At 44.7% G+C, this 16,962-nt stretch overlaps 3 protein-coding genes across 3 annotated transcripts; 1 reads left to right on the top strand and 2 right to left on the bottom strand.

The window, feature by feature from the left end:
- Positions 1 to 330: 330 nt before the first annotated feature.
- Positions 331 to 2,352, bottom strand: FA14DRAFT_163800 (Cullin-domain-containing protein; the record flags this gene model as incomplete). The annotated part of the gene is made up of 1 exon (XM_025499845.1): positions 331 to 2,352. One exon carries the CDS (start codon positions 2,350 to 2,352, stop codon positions 331 to 333), a length of 2,022 nt encoding a protein of 673 aa, XP_025358683.1.
- A 672-nt stretch (positions 2,353 to 3,024) lies between these two features.
- Positions 3,025 to 14,393, top strand: FA14DRAFT_159977 (uncharacterized protein; the record flags this gene model as incomplete). Its single annotated transcript, XM_025498475.1, has 1 exon — positions 3,025 to 14,393. A coding segment is annotated over exon 1 (10,987 nt), but the record flags the coding sequence as incomplete, so codon positions are not given.
- On the bottom strand, positions 14,314 to 16,513 carry FA14DRAFT_159976 (uncharacterized protein). Its single transcript, XM_025498474.1, has one exon. The coding sequence runs from the start codon at positions 16,467 to 16,469 to the stop codon at positions 14,559 to 14,561; it is 1,911 nt and encodes a 636-aa protein (XP_025358681.1). The 5' UTR covers positions 16,470 to 16,513; the 3' UTR covers positions 14,314 to 14,558.
- Positions 16,514 to 16,962: the final 449 nt, after the last annotated feature.

The following is a 16,962-nucleotide window of genomic DNA, read 5'->3' as shown; positions in this document are numbered from 1 at the left end:
GCTAAACAAGCCTTGAAATCATCACTTTATGACTTTGACATCCTCAAGAGCGGACACAATTCTCACAGCATACCCTTTCGGCATTATGTTACCAGACCTCGCAACACTGCTTCCAATACGCCTTTTCGTGTTATCTATCTACTTTGCATTAGACTCTTATTAATACACAGATTATCTCAACTTTTTACCATTTTCGCTTCTGAAGTTCATACGCATATCCTGCTTTCTCTCTACTTTTTTTTTGATTGTGTACATCTTTTATTCGACTGCTCGTTCGTCGCTGCTATCAAATTTCAATGTACCATGTATATTTTATCAGTACTACAAGAATTAAGCTAGATAGCGATACATGCCTCTTTGACCTTCGACACGTTCCATGTATTCTTTATCGATCAAGATCTCAAACGCTTTCTTGATTTCACCAACATCGACTGTAAATCTAGAAGCGATAGCTTGAACAATCTCTTGCAAAAGTTCAGCATGTTTGATCGTCTTTTTCGCTTTAAGAATTCGAACGGCAGTAGCCTGTAAAACCATTTCACGATCAAACATAACCCTATCAACCGTACTCTTTTGCTCTTCTTGAGTTTCGTTTAATTGAATCATATTGATCCTGATTCGTTTGCGTTCATTCTTCAATTGTTCATTCACTGCAAATTGATCACTTTCGTTCACTTCTTTTCCTTGAGGTTCTTTACGTAATACACGTGTTGGGATTTGACCACATGCAAGCGATTGCAATGTTCGCTTTAATTCCTTTTCCTCCAATCCGGTTTGTTGTTTGATCTGCCCATAAGTCAATTTGGCACCTGAGGGTAACGTATTAAACAAAAGCAAAACGACAGCTTGGAAGGTACTGACGAGTAATTCTTTCTCTCCAGCTTTGGCGAATTGAGCCGTAATACTTGTGGTTCCCAGTGAGTGGGTCCAATGCAACGTTCTGCCTTGATTACGGGTTTCATAAAACTTGGCAAACCTTTCGGTAGCCGCAGCCATCTCTTGTGGAATGATGATTTCGACTTGCGGGTACGTTGGCCAATGAGCTTGTGTTAAAACATTTACATTCAATTCGAATGGCTCGATGCTACCTTGCTGTTCAAGGATCTTCTCTTTGCTGGAATTGTAGGCTTTTATCATTTCATCAGAAAGTGCAATATCTGTCAACATCGTCTCCAGCTTTTGAGTAAATGCTGCGCCGCACTCTTCCTTTAGCTTCAACAGCATACTCTGTTCTGCGTCTGAAGAGGCTGACCGATTGAGCAAGAGTCTTTTGGCGAACAATCTTTTGTAAAATTCTTCAAACATATCTTTGGCATGCGTATAACGGAAAAGTACGAGTGCTTCATTGAGAACGTGTTCCATCTCTTGATCAGACATCGTCTTATTACCACTTCGTAAGCGCGAATCGAGGAATTTGGCAATCAATTCGGCAGGCTTGTTTTGTCGTTTATTGACAAAGGTTTCAAAATTATCTTTTTGCGTTTGTAGGAATCCTTCGTCACTTTTGAACGCATTGGAAACAATCTGATCGATTGTACTTTTGTATTCCAGCAATCGTTCAATCATCGTCTCGTCCTTTTCACTGTCCAAAACAATCTTTTCACCTTGTTCACGAATGTATTGACCAAAGGCTGTGCGGAGAGGTGGAAGTTTCTTGACGTCCAACAAGAAAGCGTACAACAATGCTAATGCTGGCATGGAGTTTTCCGCATTTGACAAAAGATTGGAAAGGTCTCCGATAAGCTTTTCTGCGTGCTGAGTGATCAGCTGTTCATACACGATCTTCAGATTCTTTGAGCCTCCTGCTTTGTCATTGTATAGCCACGTTGCATACTCTTTTTCTTGCTGCACTAATTCATCAGCTTGAACGAGATATGCATTCACGCTATGATCTGCGATAGATGCGCTCGATAAAGCTCCAAAGTAAGATCTCGTTGCGGCCAACAAAACGTTCTCTAGAGAATCATAGAGATCAAGGGTGGTAAAGATTGGTAACAATGTCGTGTGCAGTTGTTTGTACTCGTTCGATTTCGTTTGCCTCATCATGTTGCAAACTTGCGTAATACTTGTCTCGATACGAGATTCGATCTCATCACCTAAGCATACCGAATGCTTAAAGAGATCCATGCCAAGGTTCCAGAGTGAAGGCAATTCACTTTGCTCCAAAAGATACCTTTGATCTAATAAAACAAGGATATTGCAGACCAACGTCGTTCGTTCACACCAGTCTTTCCAAGCTTCACCCAGTTTAGAAAGCCATGCGAAGTGCATTTTGGGATCGTTCTGCATTTCATTGCTTGAGCTTGCTCTCAGTCCCGTAGCAATTTGACCGACAGCACGTTCCATTTCCATCTTTACACGTTCGTATAGGTCATAACCTTTATTTGAGATCACTACAACCTCATCTGTTGCTTGATAGAGGGCTTCAAAACTGAAACCTGCTCCCAATCGGGAATTATCGTTGGAGCTATAAATTGAACGAATTGCATGACCAATCTTATTGATTTGAGTTCCCGAAATTGCGATCGAAGATTTGGCAGGTGTCGGACCGTTTCTGACTTGCAAGATAGGTACTTTTTGCGAGCGACCGTTGAAAGATTGAGAAGTACTTCTTTGGGATACAGATGCTCCTTGATTTTGAGTAGCCTGTGAAACGAAAGCAGCAAAGGATGAACCTACTTTGCCATCTTTTAAGTTATCATCCCTGCCGAATGCTCTGCTCAGTACACCTTGACCAGCGTGTTGCGGTGGGGATAGCATCTTTTAGGTGATTTATTGCTATCGATGTGTTGATGGATTGATGGTGATCACTTCATATGTCGATCCTATTCACTTAGTGTGTGTGTGTGATCTGTGCGAGAAAAATTGCGCAGCGCCCACACGGTAAAGCTTAAGCTTGCACCCTGGCCCAGTGAAAATCCCTTTATTCCTCCACTGAGTAAAGCATAGGGCCAATTTAGGCGAGCCAAGTCAAAAGAAAGATTGATTGGCGTATGATTTGTTTCTTGTCTCTTTTTACAACAACCAAAACCTGTCAAAATAATCAGACAGATCTTGACAGTGACGCAATTTCATCACGCTCGATTAAGTCTTGTCAAAATCATATCTGCAAATCGTACTTGGCAACTTTTAATCGAGCGTGCTTAGACATACCACGATCACATCTCTTTCAGAACGAATTAATCTTGTACAACAGTGTACGATATCTCACTCCAAAGAAGAAGCACAAATCAAGTAAAGCAAGCAGAGGAGGGGGTAAAGCACGATGAAGATCACAAAGATGCCAAAGAGATTGGCTGAGCCTATTCCTCAGGTGCAAAAGTTGATGGAATCAGTGATGAATGCTAGCGATGACGAATTACCAAATATCTTGGACGGCATCGTGGAGTGGTGCTGGCCACGTGGCGATTTGCACTTCTGGGTACCAGCTCTCAATCGATTTGATACAATCTTGGAGGAAACCTGTCGTGATTACGATCTATCCAACCTACAAATAAACGAATTCACCCCATTGCGAAAACGATTAATCATTTCCGTTTTACACTTCAGTCGTTTACTCATCGAGAATAGCACAAGTCGCAAATTATACAACTCCTACGAGCATCTGAGAAATTTACTCTTTGCTCGTGATATCGATGTACTCGAAGCAACACTTCGTTTATTCTTACGATTTGCTCAACAGCATAGCGGTCAACATCCTCGTGCTGAGCTTTTGCCATCGCAAGAACGACTTGCCACTATGGCAGTCACTTGGGCTCCACGCGAGCATGGAATGGATAGCGTGGACTTTGTGAAGGATTCGATTCAAGTTCCACCATCATTCTCTCATGTACGCTTTCAATTTTATCGTCGCTCAAATGGTGAAAGTACAAGCAAAGCCGATCCATGGAGTGCCATGCAAGATGCCTCCAATGTAGAAGCAACACCTACCACAACGCCTGTTCGTCCAAGACCACGCGACAGATTGTCATCTGCTAGCACCAGTGTGACTTCAGGGCTACATGCAGCTCCTTCGACTTCGCATTCATCGGCGAATGTTACCAATGAACCATCAGCAAGTACAGAGGAAGGATTGACAACTATCGATCTTGGCGATGTACAAGCGTCGGGAAAGGATGCAATGGACATCTTGGCAGATGCAATTGAAACACATCATATCCCTCAAGAAGATCAATTTGAGCTGTTTCAAAAGCTCAGATTTGCCACATCCTTATCAACCACAGAGCAACGTCGTCAGCTATTGACTTGTCGATTACTGGCCATTGCTTGCTATGCGCATATCACTTCTGAAAATACAGCATCAACACAATTGTTCTTGTATGAACCTGATATCGTCAGTCGCTTAGCTGCGCTCGTCAAACCCGAGCACGATTTGCCGCAAAGCATTGTCGCAGGTGCTCTGTATGCATTGGACGCACTTGGCCGTTATCGTAGCAAGCTTAATGAGGTGCTCAGCTCGTTGAGTGCATCAGTCAACCACGGTGTGCTGATGCAGGTGCTTCGCGCGGTTATTGATGATTTGGCAACTGGACAACCTTCACGTTGTGACCAATTGATTGACGCATTCTATGGCCTGGTCTCCTTTGTCACTTCAACTTCCGTCGGAAGTGGACTTGTGGTTGGAGCAGGTCTTGTACAATTGCTAGTCCAACTCATTGATCGTGCCAAGCCAGAGACATACATTGTTCAACGCAGTATGACCCGTGCTTTGGGCCTGCTGGATAGTGTCATCTATGCATACTTGCCCGCATTCAACCTCTTCTGCCAAGCACAAGGACTCGAAGTGTTTGTTCGTCGTATTGAAGAAGAAGTGGAAAGAGGCATTCAAGCCAATGCGGATGAAATGCAAGAAGAAGAAGCGGAAACACCCCCAAAGAACTCTCTTGAGTCGTTGTATGGCAAGATTCCTTTTGGACGCGCACATCTACTACGGGCATTCTTGCAATCTATTTCACACATGATGGTTTCCACTGGTACTGCTGAAGGTCTACGAAATTTGGTGGATACATCAATGCTGGCTTCCATCAAGTCAATAATGGCTCATCGAAAGATCTTTGGTCCGCAAAATCTTGCCCTCAGCATCAATATCATGGCAACATTCGTGCACAATGAACCAACGTCGCTCGGAATCATTCAAGAGAAGAAGCTTCCAGAAGCGTTCTTAGCTTTGATCAAAGATGACATCGAGCCTCATTTCGATGTAATCAATGCTGTGCCAAATGCGGTTGGTGCACTTTGCTTGAACCAAGCAGGTCTGGACATGTTTGGAGCAGAGCCAATCATCCCCAAACTTCTTTCTTTGCTCACATCAGAGAGACACATCAAGGTTCTTTCCGATCAAGATAATGTCACTGTTTTCGGAGCGTCAATCGATGAGTTGACCCGACATCAGCCAACTATGTTACAGGCGGTAATCGAAGGTTTGGTTGAGGTTCTGAAGCAAATTCAAAAAGCAGGAAGCGAATTCGAAGCACCCCCTGTAGAGGATGTTTCCGCTTATCATCTTTCCAAAGCAGAGCAATCGTCATTGGAGCAATTACATTCTACTAAAGCGGAGCGTGTGATCGCATTTGGTGATATTTTGGCAGATGATTCGGAAGTCAAGAAGAACGAGGCAGTAAAGGATGTTAATATCGTTGGTCAATATGTAGATGTGACCGCTCGTTTCTTAGAAATTTTCTTCCAATCGGCAAATCACTGCAAGGACTTTATCAAAGTGGATGGATTGGTTCATCTTTTGAACTTCTACGATCTACCTTGCATATCTTACAATTTTGGAGCCTCAACGGCTGCCGATTCAATTGTCCATCTGATCCGCTACATTGCAGAAATCAGCCCTACTGTGGTCATTCAAGGTCTCTTGGGAGAAGTGAAGAAATCAATTGACGAAACGAAAAACATCTGGGCGCACTCTCAGAATGAGTCGAATTTGATCAAGCTTATCGCACCCCTTTCAGACGAAGATCTACAAAAGTATGATTCGCAATTCCGCCAATTGATCAAGATGAACGCTCGTATTCAATTACTTTCTGATGTAGCGCCAACGCTCACCTATGCTGGATCAAAGACACCAGCTCCCTTCTTGCAGGTAATCAATGGCACCAACAGTTCTGGTAATGGCGAATCAAATACAAGTGCTTCGACAATTGCAGACTTGTCTCACTTTCACAGAGATTGGGTTTGGGAAAGCATCCTTTTCCGTGCTTCTGCACCAGCAAGATCGCCGCCTCCTAGCGACAAGGACAAGTCAACGGAGCAGGATCGAGCAAATGCAGTATCGCAAGCTAGCAGTTTGCCTATCATCATGGAAGTAGAAGGATCCGAAGGTGACAACGTTCCAAGCAAAGAGGAGGGTCTGAGAACCATCGAGAATATGCAAAATCGTACGCTTGACAAGTCAGATCCAATCATGAAAAATGCTGCAGCTTTGCGCTACATTGTTTCTGCCGTCAAGATGTCTTTGTCAGCCTTCTTCTCCGAAACGGGTAGACTGCTCTCCTCGCGTCGCTCGCATGATCATACTCACAAACGTCTTGCTATGCTTACCGCCAGTCAAATCGGAAAAGGTGTACGTGAATTCCTCGTATGGAAGGAATGCGATCAAGCAGTATTGAGTTGTGCTTACTCAACCTCAGCAATGCAACAAGCTCTCAAGTTATTGTACGATGAAAGGCCGAGCAATATCGGAAATGCGCAAACCTTTGTCCTGATCCCCTTCTTGCGGGAAGGTGGATTGGATCAATTGATTGCGAATTGGAACCATCTCTTGAACGAATTGCAATCTCACTTCGAGGCTGATGGAAAGCCTAAACCAAACTCCGACTTGAATGATGCAGTGCAATTAGGATACATTTGTAGCGCTATCCGAGCTTGCTTGGACTTGTTCTTGAAGTTGGTATCATCAAAAGCGCTTCTCGAATCACCTGCAACTCAAACAATGACGTCCAAAGAGGGTGTAAAGAGGTCATCTTCCGATTTCTTCGACCCATACGAGACTTTGATCAATTTGCGTGCAACGATCTTGCCTGTGGTATTGGAAGTGTGGAATAAAGCTTGGTTAGAGCATGCTCCTTCTGGAATCAGTAGCACTGTTTTACAGATCCTTCTACGAATTCTGGAAGCTGATGGAGAGACAAAGCCACCAAAGCGTGAAACATCTTCTCAGACTCATCATCCGCTCGGTGCAACAGGCGTTCTGGCAGGCTCTTCTGCTTCTGCTGGCGCAATTGGTTTGCCAGCCGCTTTGGCCGGTTTGACAGGTGGTTTGGGTAGCATTCGAAGTCGAGGTTCAGCTTTGGTACCTGATGAGAATCGTATTCGACAATTGATGGATATGGGTTTCCCAAGACGTGCAGCCCGCCATGCCTTGGTTCGTTGTGCGAACAATTTGAGTGCTGCAGCAGAGTATCTGTTGATGCATCCAGAAGTTGTGACTTCCATGATGGATGATGATGCTCCAGAACAGCCCACTGGTGCTCGACAAGAAGATGCCTCAGACTCAACTGCTGCGCCTCCCACAACGGCCCAAGAAGGCGAAGGCAGCTCCAATACAGCAGAGGCTGCGTCAGAAAGTCAAGCAGCTCCTGCCACAGGCGATGCAACTGCAGAACCCGAGAATCGAGACAATACTGCCGATGAAGTAAGCGCAAGCGATAGTATTGTTGACATGCTCTCACAAGCACTACCAATTGCGCCTGCCGATGAAGTCAATCCCGCACAGCAGAATGATGTTGAGATGGGAACTTCCACCAATGCCGACGCAGAAGGACAGGTAGAAGAGTCTGTTCAAAAGGATGATGCTGGTGCGTCTGAGAATTCGGAAGCAGAACTTGAAGAACTCAAGCGTATGACAGAGAGACTGAACGAATCACGGTCTGAGATCAGGAAAACTTTGGTTCAACGTGCTCTTCAACTAGCTGAGAGACATGGCTCTTTGGTCTTCGATGTAAAGACAGCGGTTCACTTGGTCAGCAATTCATTTGCCAACAGCGAATTACTCGTATCACTTTTCGATGATGTAGAGCAAAAGTCAAAGACGGACACGAATGGTGAAGGAGAAAAGTCAATCTCTGTTCGTTTACATCTTTTGGCGTTAATCTTCCATGACACTACCGTTACGATCAAATTGTCACCCGAAAAAGCAAAGAGATTTATGGGCTCTTTGGTAACACTTGTGAACTCATACTTAGGAAGAATGCAGGAGAATAGCTCACGTCCAATATGGTTCGCTTCTCTTCTTCTGGTGCTAACATCTGTTTTGAGAGCAGAGTACGAAATTGAAACAGTCAAGATTGAAGAAAAGGAGGCTGCAGCTGATGCGGGCACGATCCGCGTAACCCCTTCAACTTTGTTCGACGATGACTTGCCCCAATTACTAAGTTTCTGCTTGGCTCAATTTGAACATCTCAATTCGTTAACGCGCGATGATTGGCTGGCCGTATATCGGTTCCTTGTCATCTTGACAAGACGTAGGTCAATTGCTGCTCAATTTAGTCAACGAGATGAATTGCAAAAGCTGATGAAACCTTTTGCTATTCTGGAGCCTGATCAAATTGCTGGTTGTCGTGCATTGTCTGTCATCATTTTGCGCAATGTGCTTGAATCGGATGTGCACATTTTGCGTTCTACCATGAAGCAAGACGTACTCGTGTGGCTATCCCATCAACGTACAAAGACTGTTGACACGACTGCTTTATCTCGAGCTCTGTCTTACGCTATGTTACGTGATCCAAACATCTTCATAGAAATCTTGGTAGAATCTGTTCATCTTGTCGATTATTCGGTAGCAAAAGGTCAAGGATTCGTCAAAGCGATTGAAGCGCCAAAAGACCGCAACAATACCCAAGACTCTCAACCATTCACATCTCCTTTGGACCGTGATACAGACGAACAGATGGACGAAACCCAAGAATCTCCTACCAAGCCGAGCAAAAGTGCTGCTCAAGCCAACAATGCCGATGAAAATGAATCTGGTAAAGGAAAAGCTGCAGGTGCTGCTGGAGGTGCCGAAACAAGTTCAGTAAGCGATACTGTGATGCAGTTCCTTTTGGCCCAATTGATACGCTTCTCACGCGAAATCATTACGAAAAAGCCACAAACCAGCACAATTTCAGGAAAGCAGCCACAAGGCGATCAAATGGAGGTTGATTCTGCAACTAAGAAAGATGAAAAGACCCGAGTAGAAGGAAATGAAAGGGAAAAGCAGGTATTCTACACAGCTTTCTTGCTGCAGACTTTGACAGAATTATTGTCTTCCTACATTGTGTGCAAGACATCTTTCCTGCACTCTACCAAGCGAAAAGCCTTGCACACAGCCGTGAGCAGCACAAATGCTTTCAATACCAGCAGCACAGCATTGAAGAAGGATTCAACGCCTTTAAAGACCAAGAATCAAGGCTCGATTCTACACTTCTTCCTGACTGAATTGATCCCATCTGGTTTCCTTTCATCCCGTGAATATGAAGATATGCGAAGAGTGATGACCATTTCCAACTGGTCAATGTCTGTCATTGTCGCATTATGTGCTGATATTGGTTCAACTATCTCAAAGGACAACCATGGCGAAGTGGGTCAAACAAGGAGAAATGTATTGGATGCGCTTGCCAAAGCTATGAAAGAATCAACGTCCAGCTCAGCTCCGGTTCCTGCTGCCAAGACATTGGAGCCTGTTGAGACAAGGTATGGTCGATTATATTCTATGGCCGATTTGACCTACCGTTTGCTCAAAGCACAGCCAAATGCAAACCCTTCTTCGCTCGCATCTGCGCGACCTTGGGATGATTCCATGTTGCACTTGGCCAAGACAATGCTTGAACGCAACTTTGTCACCACTTTGACAAGTGCTTTAGCAGATGTTGATTTGAATTTGCCAATGGTAAAGCCATTGTTGGATCGAATCTTGAAGCCATTAGAGTATCTCACTAAAGTTGCCATCAAGATGAACAGAGCTGAACGCAAAGGTGAAAAGCAACGAGGCACTTTGATTGATTCAGATGAATCTGGTACATTTACATCTGATGACTCAATTGAAGATGATGATATGGACGAAGATGATGACGAGGATGAAGAAGAAGATCATCACGACCACGAAGAAAACAGAGAAGAAACGCCAGATTTCTATCGCAATTCAAGTCTTGGTATGCACACCGGTGATTTGGAAGGTGGCTATCAAGGAATCGATGAAGACGAGGAGGAGGACGAAGATGAAGACGAAGACATGGATGATGATATGCATCATCCCATGGGATTTGATGACGAACACACCGATGACAGTGATGATAGCGATGACGATATTGAAGAACGAATCGTTGAAGTCATGGAAGAAGATGATGAAGATGCAGATATGACCGACAGCGATAGTGATGATGATGACGATGAAGAAGGCGACGAAGATGAAGATGGAGATGAAGATGGTTGGATCGATGAAGATGACGAAGATGACATTATTGATCTCGACGATAGCGAAGACGAGGGCGATGAAGACAATGAAGCATTAGACTTCGTAATCGACGGCGATGGTGATCAAGCAAACGCATTGTTTGAGCAAGCAGGACAGTTCTTCCACGCTCACGATCACGATGACCTTGGACCTGATGGCTTGCCTGCGCCTATCATGGTTGAAGGCGAGGACGATGATGAAGACGAAGAAGAAGAAGAAGCTATGGAAGAAGATGAGGAAGGTTCGGTGTTGGAAGAAGTATTTGAGGATGGTCTGCAACCGCTTGGGCTATTGGATCCAATGGAAACGTTCAACGCTGCTCCTGTCGACCGATTCGGTGCAAATTGGGGATGGACCAATGTACCAAATCCTGCTTCTGCTTCTGCCAGAGGAAGTGGTAATGGGGGCGATGCAGCAGAACCACATCAAGGAGCCGCGCCGACTACAGTCAACCCACTTGCTTTCATCCGTCAAAGAGCTACTTCTTCCCGTCACTCAAGATCTCGAAGATTATTGGATTGGGATTCAGATCCTTTGGGTCATCCTGTGCCGCCTATTGGTGGTCGAGTGTATGGATATCCTGGCACAGGCCGTCGCCCATTGATGGGCGAAGGCTTAGGAGGAAATGATCAAGATATTGTCTCGCATCCTCTTTTACATCAAGATCCACAATCTGACGCCTCACGTTCAGGCAATCCAACATCACGCCTACATCGCTCATTGGCAACAAGACGTGATCATGCCCATAGACGTGGTGGAGAGCGTGATCAAGGTTGGGCGCAATCATTGGAAGAGATGATGGAAGGCGGTGCGATGCAATTCTTGGAAACAATCTTGTCCAGAAGTGGTGCTGCGGGCATGTTGGGAAATAGCGATGAGCCAATCCGTATCTCACTCACTTCGCAGGGTGGAATGTCAAGAATGTCAATCGGCGGACAAACCATCACTCGTGGTTTCGATGCAAATTTCGGCAACATTCCAAGCAGACGCTCGAATGATCAAGAGGGCGATAGTTCTGACCGATCAAGTTCAAACCGACCAATCGATATTGTTGCTCTCATTCAGGAATTCACACCAGCTCAAACATCAACTCGCTGGACAGATGCTTCTCGAATCGTGCATGGACCACAAGCGCACGAACGATCATCTTCTCTGCGTCCATACATGATCAATGCATTAAGATCAGGCTATTTGCGTGATCAAGAAGATCTCAAACGTAGAGAGGCAGAATTGGAAGAAGAGAAGCGTAAAAATAAAGCTGATCTGGAAGAAGCAAAGCAAGCGAAGGAGAGGGTTGAGAAAGAATTGAATGAAGCCAGAGCGCAATTTGAAGAATTACGCCGTGGAAATCAAAACGAATCCGAACAGCGGGAATCTGCAGCGCAGAATGAAGTGCCAGCGCAAACAAGCACAGAAAGTCAGAATACTGCAAATGATGTAGAAATGAGCGATGATACTGTCCAACAGAACGCTGAAACCTCTACTGCTGAATCTACACTGCCCACTCCTGCCAATTTGGAATTGGGTTCTCTTCAGCAAGGCTTGGACGAGCTTGACACGAGTGCTTCTGCTCAAGCTGATCGTACCACTGCCGGTGAGGGAACATCAAACGAGAGTGAGCAAGCTGAAACACAGCCACAAAGTGCTGCAGCAGAACCGAATGAGCCTCAAGCTCAGCCAGCTCAGCGCGTTACTACAACTGTCAATGGTAGCGAGATTGACATTACAGATTCAGGTATCGATCCAACTTTCCTTGAAGCCTTGCCGGAAGAGATGCGTGAAGAAGTTCTCAATCAACACTTCCGGGAACGCCGGGTTGCCGCCGCAGCTGCAGCTGCTGCAGGAGATGGCAATACATCTTCAACTGATCCTAGTGCAAATGCTGATTCGACGAGCATTGCTCCTGAGTTCTTGGATGCATTACCACCAGAAATTCGAGCAGAAGTCATTCAACAAGAAGCACAGGAAAGAGCAAGACGCCGCTTGGAAGAATCCCGTCGAGAAAGCCGTCGAACAGGGGGAGAAGGTAACAATGCTGGTTCTGGCGGTCCTTCTGAGATTGATCCTGTGAGCTTTTTGGCCACTTTAGGACCAGATTTGCGCAATGCTGTTTTGTTGGATCAAGATCAAAGCTTCTTGGATAGTTTACCGGCAAGTATGTTACCAGAGGGTGATGAAGCAAGAAGAACACAACGCAGACACGTGGACATGCGAAGATTGCACAGAAGATTCGATGCTACAGGCATGCCGATCGCAGCGGGTGATCAGAGCGGACCATCTGGTCAGACGAATGGTGCAGGCCGTGAAAATGAAAACAGAGGCGCAGATGCTCAAAATGCAGATTCCACCGCGAACAAGGCAAACCAGCCCGGTTCACGCGATGCTATTCAGTTGCTAGACAAGTCAGGCATTGCTGCTCTTGTTCGATTGATGTTCTTCCCTCAAATGGATGCTCAACAAAGTGGTCTTCGCCATGTGATGATCAACCTTGCCGAAAATGCCAAGACAAGACACGAATTGCTCAATTTGTTGTTGTTGATGTTAGCCGACAGTTGCAGTACCGAAACGAATGCTGTTGACCGAAGTTACGTTCACATGAGCGGCAGGATGAATAGCAATAAGCAGCCTGTCCAAACTCCAACAAGGCCAAACGCACGCAGAGTCAACTCGACGCCTGGTACGGCGGCACATGCTTCTGGAAGTGGCACTGCAAGCAATCCTTCAGCTCAAAACCCTGCTTTCATTGCACCAATCTCCCGTACAGGTGATGAAGCACCATTTTTGATTGCTTCAAGAAGTATCGAGATGTTATTGCATCTTGCGGGTGCAAACGAAAGAGCTGCTTATTACTTCTTGCGCGACGATCCAAACAATCACAGCTTGATGAAATGGTTCAAGAGAAACACCTCTGTGAATCATGCGCAAACACCAAAAGGCAAAGAAAAGGGACAAGCTGTTCAAAGTAGCAATGCTCCAATCAATATTCTGTTGATCTTGTTGGGCAAACCTAGCATTCTCGCAAATTCACAATTGGTTGATAATTTGATTGCATTGTTACACACCGTCACAAAACCACTGCCAACGATCGCCTCAAACGTAAAGAAGGCTCAGGAGGCTGCCGATGCAAAGCAATCTTCGGATAAACCATTGACAGCTGATACAACTTCTGCAGCAACTGCAAACACTGGAGCTTCAAATGGTGAAAGTACTGATCAAGCCAAGCAAAAAGTGAATGCTCAAGGCGAAGAAAGCAGCAATTCTACTTCTTTGCCAGAGAGTATGCCTCAAATTGCCGCTGATCGCATGTCAGCAGTCGTCAAACCATTGTCCACGAGCATCAGCTCAAAAGGCTTCCAAAACACTCTTGCAGTTGCTTCTAATTTGGCCACCATTGATGGAGCTCGTGATTTGATCACTAATGCATTGCAAGAAGAAGCAAAGATGGCCAGCAAAAATTTGCTGTCCGAATTGGATTTGCTTTTGGAGAGCTTACCGCCTGCACCCGTTCAAGATAGCAATGAAGATGAACATGATGAATCAAGAAGAATGTCTCAAAGCAATCCAGGTGAACAAGCTCCAATCGTTCAACAAACGCAACAAAGACAAGCTGCTCCAACTGTGCATATCAACAGTCCTGCTTTGACACAATTGGCTAGTCCAAGCAGCAGTCAAACGGTCATTTTGCGTAGCTTGCGTGCATTGGAGTGGGTGATCTCTCATCCAAAGAATGCGACGAATGGTTCAGGTTCCAATAATGCTCATCCCTCAGGCTCGAACCGTCCTCATTCTCATCATCACCCGATTGGCGGAACAACAACGATTCGACTAGTTTGAGAGAAACAAAAAAAAGAAAAACATATTAACTTCACGTCTACAATGTACATTTTTCACATCAGAGACATAGAAATATTTCATGTACTATTCTCCTAATTCAATTGACTCAAGTTTCCAAATTTGACCCGCTTTATGTGTCATAGCGATGAGATGAGTAAAATCGTTAATTTCATAAACCGTAAAATCTATCGAAGTTGAATCCTCACAGTAGGTATATTCCTATATAATATACACGAAAATGAAATGTAGCAAAAAGTAGATGGACAATGTTGAAGTGGAAATCGACTTACTTTGCGGAGATAAAATCGGAAATATCGCTAAGAATTTGTTTCGAATATCTTGTAGAAGCTTTTCCCATTCCCAAAAATAATGAAGCAACGGCTTCAACATGACCCAATTCACGATATGCACGTAGCTTAACATTTTCCACCCCGATTCCGCTCAATAATGTTTTGAGAAGTGTTGATTGACTTACATCAACCACGGCGTCCTTTCCTCCATGTACGAGTAAAAATCTTGGTGGAAGCAGAGAGGTATCGAGAATGTTCTTGGCTGCATAAAGAAGATGGGCAGGAGAATGCAATAAGCAACTTGTATGACTTGGTCCGCAACTTCTTCGTAGAACACTAAGGTGTTCCACCCCACGATCGGATTCGTTCCTGAAACATTTGATCACATCAAAAACACCGGCCAAGAGGATAATACCGGCAATAGGCGGAACGTTGATTTCCGGTTCGTAAATTTCCACTCTGCGCAACCCATTTGAGATGGAAGTTGGAATGTTGGATAACGATTGACCGTTTGTTGAATGATCACCATTTTGTGGCGGCCATGATGAAGATGGGAAAGAGATATTACTGATCCCGCTTTCATTTCCAGGTGCATTGTCAAATGACTCTAATCCACGACCACCTCGCGTACGACCCAATTGATCGATGTTCTCGTTGCCATTCATTACAGCTCCAGGCGGTAGATCCTCCTCACCCGGCTCATCTACCCAAGCATTCTCCTCTGCTTCTGGTGCTTGCGTGCCAGGTACGTGAACCGGAGTAGATGCTACGGCTGCATACGATGATGATGACCCGTAAGGATAAGAGCCGTTGTTGTGTCTTCCGTTTCTTTGAGTTGCAGCGGTGATCGTTTCATCCTGATCGTCTTCATTGCGATTGTCCCAATTGACCAATTGTTCACGTTTTGATTGTGCTTCTGATTGTTTGTGCAAGAAACCTTCTCTGCTCAAGACGACTGCTTCTTGTGTAAGTGTGAGCATAGCCAAATGCGCAGACATTCCATGACCCAAAAGATAAATTTGACGTTCATCTCCACCATATCGTTTGCAATTGGCAGCTGCCCAACGAAGTACCAATCGTAAATCGACAATTGAAGTCTTTATTCTTCCTTCAGGATACCAACTTATATCCGGAACAATTACGCAATAGCCCATTCTTCTTAATCGCAGCGCCAATTGAAGGTACGTCTTTCGCCTTTGTGTCCAAGTAAGTGGTGGAATTGGACTTGGCACAACGATCACAACGGGAGAACGAGCACGACCGGGTGATTGATTGCCCGGACGAGGAGTAGCCTGTTCATCATCGATTGGTGGAGTAGGCAAAGGTTCTGCGAAATTTGTTGAATGTTTTCTGTTTCGTACGGAAGCAGATGTTGATGATGTTGCACCCGTTCGTGCTGATGCGGGAGCAGAAGGTGGAAGATAGATGTCTAAACGTTTGTTGGGGGAAGATGAACCATAAAGAATATTCTCCTTTACGATTCCACCACCACCTTGCGTGCCCAAAACCATCACACGTCTATACGACCAATCCAGTACGGCTGGCAGTGCAACTTTGACGGCCGAAGAGGCATAGAGCAAAGCGGCCCAATTGATCTTTAAGCATCGTAAAGGCGAATAAGGCAGGAAAGGTAAATAAGGAGCGAAAGTGCCTTGTTTTGATGATGCTGGAGGATCTGCTTGAGCCAAGAGTAAGTAAGAAAACCAAGCGACCGAATAAAGAAGCAATAAAGTCAACAACAAGAACAATGGAATGGCAAAGATTCCAATCACAGGTACGGCGCACAATAAACCAACGATTGGCCAAAGCGGAGCACCAATACAGATGACTGGTAATAATGAAACCCGTAAAAATGTTGCCACCCAGCCGCTTATGATACCACCACCACCTTGACCATTTGTAGCCATCCTTTTTGTTGATTTGAGATAGGAGTCAAGATGATGGAAACAGGATAGTGAATGTCTGTATTTGTATCTGACTATCTATATGCATTAATGCATATATGCACAAGTGTTGCTCTTGGATCTCTTTAAAGGCGCATTAGCGCTGTGAAACAAACGCGTTCAAAGCTTCATTCACTTCATTTGATATTCTTAATTCAACTTTCCTCTCTTTCAACATAGAATATAAACAACACTGATATGAATTACCTTTATCTTCAAAGCCACTAAGTTGATCACATTCAACAAGTTTGACCGAATGACAATCTACCGGCGCCGAACAAATACATGTTCTTCTCACGCTTTCTGTTCAAATAAGGTCACATTCCTGATCTGACTTTTCACAAGCTTGAAATTCCGCTTTGACCTCTTCCATTAACTCATTTGCGGGCTTTTTCACGCGTAGGAATCATTAATTGCATAAAGCTGCCAATCACTTCAATCAATGCTGCTTAAATAA

This window comes from Meira miltonrushii (assembly GCF_003144205.1).
Source record: "Meira miltonrushii strain MCA 3882 unplaced genomic scaffold FA14scaffold_1, whole genome shotgun sequence".
NCBI lineage: Eukaryota > Fungi > Basidiomycota > Exobasidiomycetes > Exobasidiales > Brachybasidiaceae > Meira > Meira miltonrushii.
The sequence above is the reverse complement of the archived record's forward strand: the minus strand, read 5'-3'. Positions and strand labels throughout refer to the sequence as shown.